Genomic DNA, 12,266 nt, shown 5'->3' on the forward strand with positions numbered 1-12,266 from the left:
AGTAATTCAGATCCTCCAAAAAAGAAAACAGTTAAAAGTAAGAAACTCACACTAGACTTTAAACGTTTTTACATAATTGCATACACGGAATTATATAATTGATATTATAGTGCCACATTCAAGGCTTACTGTTGCTATTTCATTGTTCATGAATGCTTTACATTGTGATTTCAATTTTAAAACATAGTCATGACATCAATATATAATCACAAACATACCTTTACAGGAATAGGAAACAGTGACATATTTGTATGTCCCGGGACAAGGATCACCATACAGCCCGTTATTTGCAGAAACAGTGCATGATTTTCGCCCATTACAATTCTTCCTTGAGATGCCCAGCGGTTTATTCGTAGAACAGCGAGTTGTGTTAATGTTTGGGTGTTTGCATGTTCTTTTATCAGATCTACCATACGTTGCCTGCTTAATCTTGATAACTTGGTTTGATTGACATGACAATGTTGTTTTGGAGTTTTCGCAAATTACTTTCCTTTTGCTCTCTGGAAATAGAAATATTGGCATACATGTAGAAAATGTAAATGTTACGATTATTTTGTTTGATGCATTTGCTGTCTAATGTACTCATGCCGTATTTATCAAAATTTGATACACTTTAAACAAAAAACATAATGCAAAACAATAGTTCCATGGAAACCAATACGCATGTCATGAATCTTAGGGGAATTCAAATTTCGTTCTATTCCTGACGACACAACATCCAATAACGTACCGACAGGAACAACGAAGTACGAACCCATCCGATGGCCATGCGACACCGTTATAATCATAAATAAAAACATTCAGTTAAACATAACTTAGAAATAGATATGCAACAACTTGTACATGTATAATATACTGATCTCTATGGCGGATTGAATATATCAATGAACTCTATGGTCTTCCTGTTCCTAGTTTTTCTTGTTCAAATCATGGTAAATGCTATTGGGTTGCATTATTAACTTGCAATACAATAGTATCCATAAATGCTGTATGTTGGCTTATTTTGTCATATTTGAACCCAACTTACCGCTTTTCTAAATGAAACAAAAATCGTGTTTAATAACTTGTCTAAATATAACCACCATAGCACGTCAATTATCAGATTACCGAGAGCACACTTGTAAATGAAAGGATTTTCCATTTGGTTTCGATAGCACAATGCCACTGCATGCGAACGAGTTATCACCGATTTTATGACTTGTTGTGCAAGTAGCATTTCTGTGCTGGGTTTGCAGTCAATATCGTAGCGGCTACATAGGGCTACGACGATTTATGACTTTTGATTGTGTAGTTAGCCTAGCTGCTATATAGATATTTATAGCAGCTCGGCTAGATACTCGTTCAGTAGACAAAAATCTACATAGCACTACGTAGCCGCTACGATATTGAACGTAACCTATGTATGAAGCCTCAATTTCGTAAAAATTCTGTTCAATTTAGAAACCATACGAGTTATAAGGTTTTTTTGTCCCTTCGCAAAAACTGATTGGCCAACATCGATAAAAATGGCTTGTTTTATGGATAGAAAAATCCTCATTTGTGAAGCTACAACGCTGAATCAGTTTTAAAAAACCGATAACTGAACTACTAGTATCTTGATTGGTTAAATCCGTAATGCGAAGATACAAATTTGAAAATGTATTAATTAAATGATAATAGCACTTTTGCAAAGAATACAATGGCCGTGGGACATTAGCGCCAATTTCTAAAATTTTAATTGATTCATTTTCGTCGATTTTACCTTTTTAATTTTCGCCGATTTTATATTTGCTCCTAATTGCTTTTAAACTTTTGTATAGATGAGTAAATAATGGCCATACATATCGAAAGGTCAGTAAAAACAATCGAGAGAAAGGTATACTTATTTATCGCAATTGCAAAACGCCGCGTACAATGTACTATAAATTGAAAACTTGATCAGTGGAGCGAGACAAAAAGCAATTGTCAACAAAACCCAAACTCTGTAGATGTATCTTATTAATAAACTAGTATATTTTATATATTTCGTATTTTCTACGTCCATACATAATACTATATTTGACTTTGAATAAATATAAAAACAATTTCAAACTTGTATATAATACTTCCATGATAATACAAAGATGATATTATTTGATAAAACTATTGAATTGCAATTCTGACGAGCTGTCTTCAAAAATCTGCTTATATGTAATTTGTATCCAAATATATTCTGCTCGACTTTAAATCAAAACTTTTGACTGAGAACACCAACCCCCTTTCCGGAACAATGAAAAAGCAATCAAATTGAGGAGTAACATGAGTAAAGAAAAGGATAATTTAAATTCAGTATTTAGTTATGATGAATATCGATGAATATCGATGTATGCAACATGTCTCTACCGATGTTAAAAGCATACATCCTCTTTTTTTTATTTTTAGTACATGTAATATGTTCCGTTTTTATCTAATTTGAAAAAATAAGATAAGGTGTAAGTGCAAAAACTTTCAAATTTATTTATTTTTTAAAGGGAATTAACTCCAACAACAAACCAAATGCCTTAAACTCTGGCACTAGATATTTCACGTAACGCTTTTAAAAATTCATCTTACCAACTGTCTGTATGACTATCACAAGCAACAAAAAGAAAACTCCGTGGCGTGCCGCCATGACTCCGGCAGTTTGAGTGTCATGTTATTCGACGTTGCTTATGTACCCCTAATAAACCCACGTGTGAACAAGTACATTGGTCCGAAATATTGATGAATTCGGGTGCGTATCTGTCAATCTAGTTCAATATTATATATTGTCCTTCCAATTTCAAAAAGGTTTCAAAAGAATTGATGAAACAGGTTGTGTTGTTTACGTAGTAGAAATTTAAAAAATACTGACAATAATTACACTTAAAGATTTTTGATTGTATCAAAATTTGAAAAATTGCTATTATGTATATATTATTTCTAATATGTTTTACAAAATTATCATCAAATTAAATAAAGTAACATGAGTTGGAACAGGTTACTATGATTGTATCTTCAAGTAGGTTATAGGCTATCTATATTAAAATGTTACTATTTGTCCATCCGTCAATAACAATTTAAACATACATCTTTAGTACCGTCTCATATATTTGAAATTATCATTATTAATTGTAAACCACTATAATGCAATTGTTTCCCAATATTGCATCTCCTTGTGTTGGATACGTAACACATGTTTTTATTGTGTTATATACAATTATATTTCAAATAATTAACATTGTACAACGACGCATGTTGAGTAAAAATTTTGTATTGTTTCGGTTTTGTTCGAAAAATACTTTTACGAATTCACACATGTAAAAAAAGGCATACTGAAAAAGTTTAATAAGTCTTAGTTTGATATACTTTTAAAAAAATGAAAATCCAAACAATTTCTCAAATTGAAATCTTAATTTTATTAATCTTTAAAATCTGTATGAAATGGATGCTTGATATTCAATCATTATTTATTGAAAAACATTAATGTCTGTGTCATTTTGGTCTCTTGTGGAAAGTTGACTCATTTGCAATCATACCACATCTTCTTTTGTTTTTATATTTGTTGTTATTTTTTTACTCTTAAAATAATCAAAACGATGAAACATGATTTTAAAAGAATTGTTTCCTTGTGTTGGATACGTAGCACATGTTTTAATTGTGTTATATACAATTATATTTCAAATAACTTACATTGTACACCGACGCATGTTGAATTAAAATTTTGTATTGTTTCGGTTTTGTTCGAAAAATACTTTTACGAATTCACACATGTAAAAAAAAGGCATACTGAAAAATTCTAATAAGTCTTAGTTTGATATACTTTAAAAAAATGAAAATCCAAACAATTTCTCAAATTGAAATCTTAATTTTATTAATCTTTAAAATCTGTATGAAATGGATGCTTGATATTCAATCATTATTTATTGAAAAACATTAATGTCTGTGTCATTTTGGTCTCTTGTGGAAAGTTGACTCATTTGCAATCATACCACATCTTCTTTTGTTTTTATATTTGTTGTTATTTTTTTACTCTTAAAATAATCAAAACGATGAAACATGATTTTAAAAGAATTGAATATGGTGCTGATTCTGACATAGTTTGAAGTAGGGAAAAAAATCCCTTAACAAAAGTCAATTCAGAAGTAATCATGTTCTTAAGAACATTCATTCTGTATTCAAATGGCTCTGATCTTACAATGTATGATTTTTATCAGGATTGTTGTATCTTTGACACATTCCCCATTTTCATTCTCAATTTTATTATAAATGTTCTTTTTGGCGTTTTTGTTGTCTTTCATTTTCGTTAAGATAAATCCAAGCTTTTTCATTTTAGGTTTCCCATGGCGATATAGACAAAGGGAAATTGAGATTCGGACAAAGCATGGGAAAAATAATTGCAATGTTGTTTTTCAATGTTATATTGTGATCATCCTGAATATGTTTTTAAAATATCACTAGACTGCGTTTACATCAACTAGATAAAAAAAAAATGTTTTTTATGGAAATAAAAAGACAAAGTCCTAGTATATTTATAGTTTATCGTTGTTCATCTCAACGAAATTGATTTTCTCGTTTGAGCCGGTACGGCAAAAGCGAGTAAGCAATCGAGTTGAGATGACCAATGATAATCTGTTTATCGCTATTTTACCTAGGACGATGTTATCAATTTCATGTTAATTTCATTAGCAACGCCACGTTCCTCCTAAGTTTCTAGCGAGTTGCAGGATATGAAAAATTATCACAAAAATAGATCAAAGGAAAAAAGCACAAACAAGTGAAAATATATAATATATGTTGAGTTGATATGACGCTAGAAAAAAGTAGAATAACAAAAATACAGTGTGTATCACATGCTGGTGTCAATACTCTTCATACATGTATGAGGCTAGAACAAAGAAGCTATGAAAGAGAGAACTAGTATTTATTGATAATGTTTTACGTTCAGTGGCAAATATTTCATTAATGTTCAGGATGAAAACTTATTAATAAGTATGCTGTACTAGGGGTCGACAGGAATGATGGACTGGACATTTGAAATGTCGCTGGAAAATAAGGGTACATTTGATAAAAATTTAGCCTTACAATATGTCACCTACATATACGGTCCCACAAAGGGCCTCGGTGGCCTAGTGGTCCGCGAAGTTAATACTGTAATCACTAGCCAGTTATTACTGAGTTCGAACCCCGCTCGTGCAGGTGCACTCGACTTCAATCTTAATTGACTACCAATGTCAGTTTCCTATCGAAGGTCGGTAGTTTTTTCCGGGCACTGGTTTCCGTCCACAAAAAAACATTTGCCGAATTGGGATTTGGATGATAGGATAGACGAATGCTCAATGTTGGTCTTTTGTTACGGCCATCCGTAGAATCCTTACCAATATGGAGCGTCTGTATGACTGTAAGGGCCACGTCCGGTATGATGTCTGTCCAATATATCATCATTTTTCAGTGGCAGTCTAAATTTTCTGTCCTTTAATCCGGGCGATATCCTTTTGCAGGACCTACTTATTATATTAATTATTTAACTTCAATGATTTTTGCCCTGAACATGCATGAAATATCTGCCACTGGACGTAAAGCAAACTTCAATTAACCAAAAAAAATCCCTTTTAAGCAGATTGTTTTAATTTACGAAATAACTAGTCACACTTTCAAGCAAGAAAACAAACTGCTATAAGATCGTAGATTGCTAGCTATTTGTGCGATTTCTTACATGTACCAGCCGATAAGTGCTGCCTTTTCTATTTAATTTGTATACTAATAAGCGAAAATAAACACAAGGTTCAGTGACCCGATTCTATGAACTGTATTTTTGATTTAAAGGGCTTAAACATGTGTTGCACTGTTGAGTTGTCGAACGCACTAAGGCGTCGGACTAATGGGATGAAGAAATAGTCTGTGTATATAAAAAAAAATCCGCATAGCATCAAACCCGTCTCATAGGTCCCTAGAAAATTAAATTATATCGCGTCGAAATATTTTTTTTTTTAGATCTTATTGCAAAGTGTCATTGATATAGCTTTTTTTGATATTCATGTATTGTCATTAACATAACTGTATTTGTTTCAAACTTTCAATCTTAATACTTTTAATCTTTTATTCAAAATAAGATAATCGAAATGGAAAAATAGGTGTCATTATCTAATTAAGTGAATTTAAAATTTTAAAAATTGGCACAGAAAAAACTTAACCATTTTATTATAAGAAAATGATTTTATTTCAATAATATTTTTAGTCAAACAAATTAAGATAGATGTAAAGGGATCCGATGATACCAGGTCCAAATTGGTTCCAGTGTTAACTTTGCAGTAGTGTGAATCAGAATTTGTGGTAAAAACAGAAGAAAAAAATACAAAATTTGATTAAAATCTTTTTGCGCTTGAATTTCAACAAAAAATGATATAAAGTTATACTACGTGTATAATAAATGCACTGACTATTGTACTCAATACAATTAAATAGTCTTTTGAAAACATATATATTTAACAGTGGATAATTTCAAATATTGTAATAATGTATAATTAAATTTGTTCGTTGCAAGTTATCAACTGGTCATATATTAACTAGAAATCAATTTAAAGTATCAATCTGTCGTTTCAATACAATATGATAAGGGAATAATCGAAGGTAGCCCATGTATTACAAAGCAGCTGTTACACCTTACTGGGGTATAAAATGCAGTAGTTTAGAACAGCAAAACGGTTGTCTACCAGTCATATACACAACAGCAACAGTCCAGAAACATCTCATCCACCATGAAGGTTTTTGTGATTCTTTGTGCCTTTGCTGCTTGTATGTTTGCTGCCGGTAAGTCTCTTGTAAAATTAGTTTTTTTTTTAATTCATTTCATGAAGAATGAAACTATTTTCTAAGATTTATATTTTAATTTATCGATTTCTACTGATATTTTAGTTTTTAACACGATACCTTTTCATACGTTTATTTGCAACTGTCTTAAGTCAGGAACCTGTTCGGTGTTAGCCAAGGCTCCGTGTTAAAGCCGTAATTTTGCCCGTAATGATTAACTTTTACAGCACTCATACCATATCTTCTGATATCTATTTAATTCTGATAATTAATTAAATTTAATTTTCAAATTGCTTCGCCAAAAAATATTTTTTCGAAAGACATGGTTAAATCATTTTTTTTAATATTTTTTTCATATTTTATTGTTTCGTGAAAGCAACTTGTATTAGACAAATTATCGTTCGATTATTAGCATAATGGAGAGAAAGCTAGAATGTAATTTTAAATCTAAACATATTAAAGGCTATGATAATTAATATAATCCTACAAATAATTTATTGATTGTTAACGTACAGTCACAAATATTTCATTATAATTCAATGCATATTAATTTACTAGATTATAATCGCAATGAATAGAGAAAAAAGTTTGAAAAAACAAAAATCAATCATGTTTAAATAGTTATAATTTAATAATAAAGGTAGATATAATGTAACTATCAATGTGTCCCGTAATTACATTTCATTAAAGTAGAGACAAAATGCATTTAAGAATTGAAAGCTTCTTTTTGTAACTTTTTGTGACCGAAGTACATTTTGTATGAAGCGTGGAAGCGCTTCATTCTACAAAGGTGCGCACGGTCAACGCTTTTACAACCCTATGAAGTTACAAAAAGAAGCATTTAATACTTATAATTACATTTTATAGCTAGGATCATAAAAACACGATTTTTATCAAGTTTTTATTGAATTTACCTGTGCACTTTATTGTGAGACCTCGTGTCATCATGAATGCAAAATCTTATTCTGTCATGAAGTTGATTATGAAGGCAAAACGCGAGATTGCAGTGCAGTCATTCAGAATAACGTGAATGAAACATACATCTAATGTAATTATATTTAAATGATTCTATATACATGCCGATTACGCAATGTTATCGTCATTATATGTTTAAAACATTCTATTTATGAAAAACATAAAGACTTCATTAAAAACTTAGTTAGCTTGGTTTTTTGTTGTTGATTGTGTTCTTTCGTTTTTGTTTCTGCTTGTCTGTGTCACAGTATATTTTATGTGACACAAAGTTAAAATAAAAACAAAGATAAGCCAATTTATAGTGTATCTTATTTTTTTGTATGTCCAATGTTTTGTCAATACAGTAACCTGTATAAATATACTGCACACTGGAAAGGGCAAATTACATGTACATACTCATCGATTGTCACGTGTCATTATTTACATTAATTTGTGTAGCTATATATATATACAAATGAAATGTTTGCATTTTGTATGTATATTCATATGGTTAATATTTGCATTTTTTGTCAGAAAAATAATAGTCTAAAATTGATTTTTATTAATAAATCTGAAAAGTAGTAAATTTAAACTGGAAAAGTGTTCGGCTAATTGTAATCTTAAACTTTTAGTTCCAGAAAACTTCTGTAACTTTTAAAACAGAAAAAGAAGTAAAATAAATGAAACAAGTAAAAGAAAATGGATAACAATAATCCATGTTGAATTCGGCAGACATTAAATTTAATTGTATTAATTTACAGGAGAATCTGTGCCTGTGGTTGAACCTCCTGCGATTGATCCTCCTGCATTGGAGAAAAATGGTATGGAAGATACTTATGTACTTTATTTTAAGAATGTGCACGAAGCATCCACTATGTTGTATTTGTAAAAATATTTCATTCGTTTTTGTCAAATTTTATCTTCGTTCAAAATGCTCAGACAAGTTACATTTAGTTTTTTGTTATTCAATATATAAGTCATATTTTATCGTATCTTTTGTTTTTTTCCCTATCTTTCGTATCGTTAATTATATCTATTCATTCAAAGTAACTTTTAATAAAATCATATATATCTTTATATTTTAGATTCCGTTGTGGTTCCGGACGCGCCAGCAGTAGCTGTGGAAGCTCCAGGAGATGCAACAGAAGAAGGTGTGTATCGATTGATTTAAGTGGTACCGAACACCTTGATTAAAATTAATTTGGCTCGTTTATTTTTCATTTTTTTTCATATTTTTTTTACAAAATATATATTTGACCTTTTGACAAAAAATATAAAAAATTAAAAAGTTTGAACCAACAATTTCATCAGAAAACTTTCATTTTGACAAACACTAATTTTGATCATTAGGAAGCTTAATATTTCCGTAACAATACAATGTGATTTATGAATTTATCTGATTTTACAGCGTTATCTCCCTGTAGTGTTAGGTACCACCTTAAACAAATGGTATCAATCTCAAACCAGTTCTAAGAGTCGTCTTGTCCTGCTTCAATCTCATTATGACTTTGACATGAAGAACAGCTAAAAAAACGTTTTTTTTGTTTGATTAAGAGTTTTGTCAACAATTTTGTGTACACGTACCCTAACCTTTCGTTTCCATTACATTAAGTTGTGTTGATAACAAATAAGGTTTCCTCGTGTTTTACATCGTAACCAATATGCAATAGAATTGAGAATTAAACGGGGAATTTGTTAAACACTATCCGACGAAAGAGCCTAAAACAGCCGAATGCCACCATTTTAATATTTTACACAGCGAGAAAATCCCGAACCCGGATGCTGATTTCATGTTATATATCATATATATATCTACATTAAATTATGAAACATATTTCCCTATTTTCACCCTAGTCCTCTCGTACATTGTTGATTATACATATTCAATTTAATATTTGTTAATATTGTAAATAATACGCAGGTTTATTAATTTTTACCATGTTTTTAATCGACGTTTTAGATTCATGCATATTAGTTTCAGCCAAACCAATTTAAAACTTCTTCTTGTTTGTCAATATTCACTGTTTTTTTTAAAAACATTTTACCTTTTTTTATCAAGTTTAACCAGATAGAAATTATGTGTGTTCTGAATTGTACATGTATGCATATCAATTGTAATTTAATGTTTAGTCTTCCATTGAAATACCATCTTTCGGAAAGCAAGTGCTACTAAAATAACCCTTCGTTTTCTGGATGTCTTAAATTAGTATACTATAAAGGAAGTTCATTAACTATTTTTGTCGGGGAAGGGCAACTTGTTTGATGTTATAAATTGCGTTGGATGAATTGGTGGTCTGGTACCTCTATGTGGTACAAAATATACACGTGTGGGATTGAATTTATCAAAATTATCTTTTAGAATTTATTGTGTTCATTTCTTTTAATTTTAGTTGCCCCTGTGACTGTGGAAGCGCCAGAAGAAGCAAGCGAAGAAGAAGGTGTGTATTGTATAAAATTAACAAATTGTACCAATCTCAAACCGAGGCTTGTTGACATCTTGAAATTGCTAGCAGATATATTATATTTTTGTTATATATCTATAACAGATTGTACCTCTGACTTGATAGTCTTTTAGGTTGTTTAACTTTCATTACGTGTAATATATATGACCTTAATTTTTATCATTATGGCGGTGTTTCACTTTCTCTTATTTACACAATTTCATTCAAGGGCCAGCTGAGGACCCCCTCCGGGTGCGGGATTTTCTCGCTGCGTTGACGAGTCATTGGTGACCTTCGGCTGTTGTCTGCTCTTTGGTCGGGTTGTTGCCTCGTTGACATATTCTCCATTTCCATTCTCAATTTTATATCAATGTTATTCAAAATTGCTTTTCATCATACCCGTATAATATGCCTTGCAATACATTACTTTTTGAAGTACTATCTAAGGAATATAATATACTCCCTATGGTTGTTTTAGACTGTTATTTTTGTCTTTCGTAAAAAGTTTCTCTCGTTTTAAAACTGTTTAACATTTTTCTTGTCGGGGCCTTTCATAGCCGACTTTAGTTTACGGTGTGGGTTTTTCTTCTTGTTGAATGCCTATAGTTGCTTACTACCACTTTACTTGAACTTTAGTAAATGATCTCATTGGCTATCATACCACATTTCCTCATTTTTACATTCGCATGTGTACTGTTTCTGTATCTTACAGAAAGTTGTCGGGTGATTTTATAATTATTTAATTTTTTGTCCTTTATAGTTATTTTATTTGATGATCATACGTCTGTGATGTTCTGCAAAGTGAGAACGCAAATGAAGATGGAATTTGTTTTGCAATTTGTTTTTTGTTTCTACATTCATAGAGTTAAAAAAAATATTGATTTAACTTTGATATTCAGAAGGTGACGCCAGCAGTGAAGAACAAGAAGAAGAAGAGGAAGAAGAAGAAGGAGATGATGGAGATGAAGAAGAAGAAGAGGCAGATGAGGAGGAAGAGGAAGGGGAAGAAGAAGAGGAAATAGAGCAAGAAAAAGAGAGTGAAACATCTGCTGATAATAGTGATGCAGTTGAATAATCTTCATCATAAAGTACTGGTTGTGATATATTGATAACTAGCGCTAATAAACATGCTGCGACTCAGTAAAACATACATATTAAAAAATAGATAGACTTTTATTGTTCAATTTATTAATAAAGTATGCAACCACATATAGAGAATATTGTTGTAAATCATATCATATACAATAGTAAACACACTGTGCGAGACTTTCCCTGCTTTATAGAAAAGGAGAAAATTTTGATTTCGTGCGTGTAAAAATTACCTGTATCAAATTGTAATAGATACGCAATCGAGATTCAAATACATCACAAGATATTAAAAAGATGTGCTATGGTTGCCAATGAGACAACTATTTATTGGTCGTCCAAATGAAGCGGATTATAAGCACTGTTGATTTGTTGTCGTGTTAGTAAATTCAATACCATATCTGTCAAGATAATGCTATTCATATACGCAACTTCAGTTACGACATCTTTAAACTATATCTGTGTCTCGACTCAAAGAATATCTTACGACACGATTTAGAACAACCTACCAAACAAAATCATGTTATTCTAGAAAAAAGTAAAATCACAAAAAAATACCGAACTAAGAGGAAAATTAAAATAGGAAAGTCCCTAATAAAATGGCACTTGTAAAATCAAAAGCTCAAACACATCAAACGAATGGATAACAACTGTCATATTTCTGATTTGGTACAGGATTTTCATATGTAAAAAATGGTAGATTAAACCTAGTTTTAAAGCTAGCTAAACCTCTAAAAAGTTGGATAGCTCCAGATCACATGGCTCTTTAAAAAATGACAACACTTGCCACAACATGCATCTTAAATACAATTTTAAATTCTTTATTCGTTTGATCCCTGTAGTCAATTCACTAGATTTGTCATGTCATTTTGAAATTACTTTTAATGAATGTCTTCGCAATACAAAGCTGATTTTAGAAGTTAGTTTGAAGACTGGTTTGCTCGAAGTCTATAGAGATATGTATCCCGATTAAAACGCTTACTATATATATATATATAT

At 30.9% G+C, this 12,266-nt stretch overlaps 2 protein-coding genes across 10 annotated transcripts in view; one reads left to right on the forward strand and one right to left on the reverse strand.

Moving 5' to 3' along the window:
• LOC134711167 (uncharacterized) overlaps nt 1-2,662 on the reverse strand; it is a 431,307-nt gene extending 428,645 nt beyond the window's left edge. For all 9 annotated transcript variants that reach the window (XM_063571621.1, XM_063571624.1, XM_063571619.1 and 6 more), the window contains exons 1-2: nt 2,572-2,662; nt 219-500 (exon numbers count right to left, since the gene is read on the reverse strand). In XM_063571621.1, coding sequence (XP_063427691.1) covers nt 219-500; nt 2,572-2,629 — 340 coding nt within the window. In that variant the 5' untranslated portion in view covers nt 2,630-2,662. The remainder of the gene's footprint in view (nt 1-218; nt 501-2,571) is intronic.
• A 4,011-nt stretch (nt 2,663-6,673) lies between these two features.
• On the forward strand, nt 6,674-11,390 carry LOC134711173 (histone H3.v1-like). Its single transcript, XM_063571631.1, has 5 exons — nt 6,674-6,786; nt 8,502-8,561; nt 8,826-8,891; nt 10,131-10,178; nt 11,081-11,390. The coding sequence occupies exons 1-5, from the start codon at nt 6,735-6,737 to the stop codon at nt 11,254-11,256; spliced, it is 402 nt and encodes a 133-aa protein (XP_063427701.1). The 5' UTR covers nt 6,674-6,734; the 3' UTR covers nt 11,257-11,390.
• Nucleotides 11,391-12,266: the final 876 nt, after the last annotated feature.

This window comes from Mytilus trossulus, chromosome 3, assembly GCF_036588685.1.
Source record: "Mytilus trossulus isolate FHL-02 chromosome 3, PNRI_Mtr1.1.1.hap1, whole genome shotgun sequence".
Lineage (NCBI taxonomy): Eukaryota > Metazoa > Mollusca > Bivalvia > Mytilida > Mytilidae > Mytilus > Mytilus trossulus.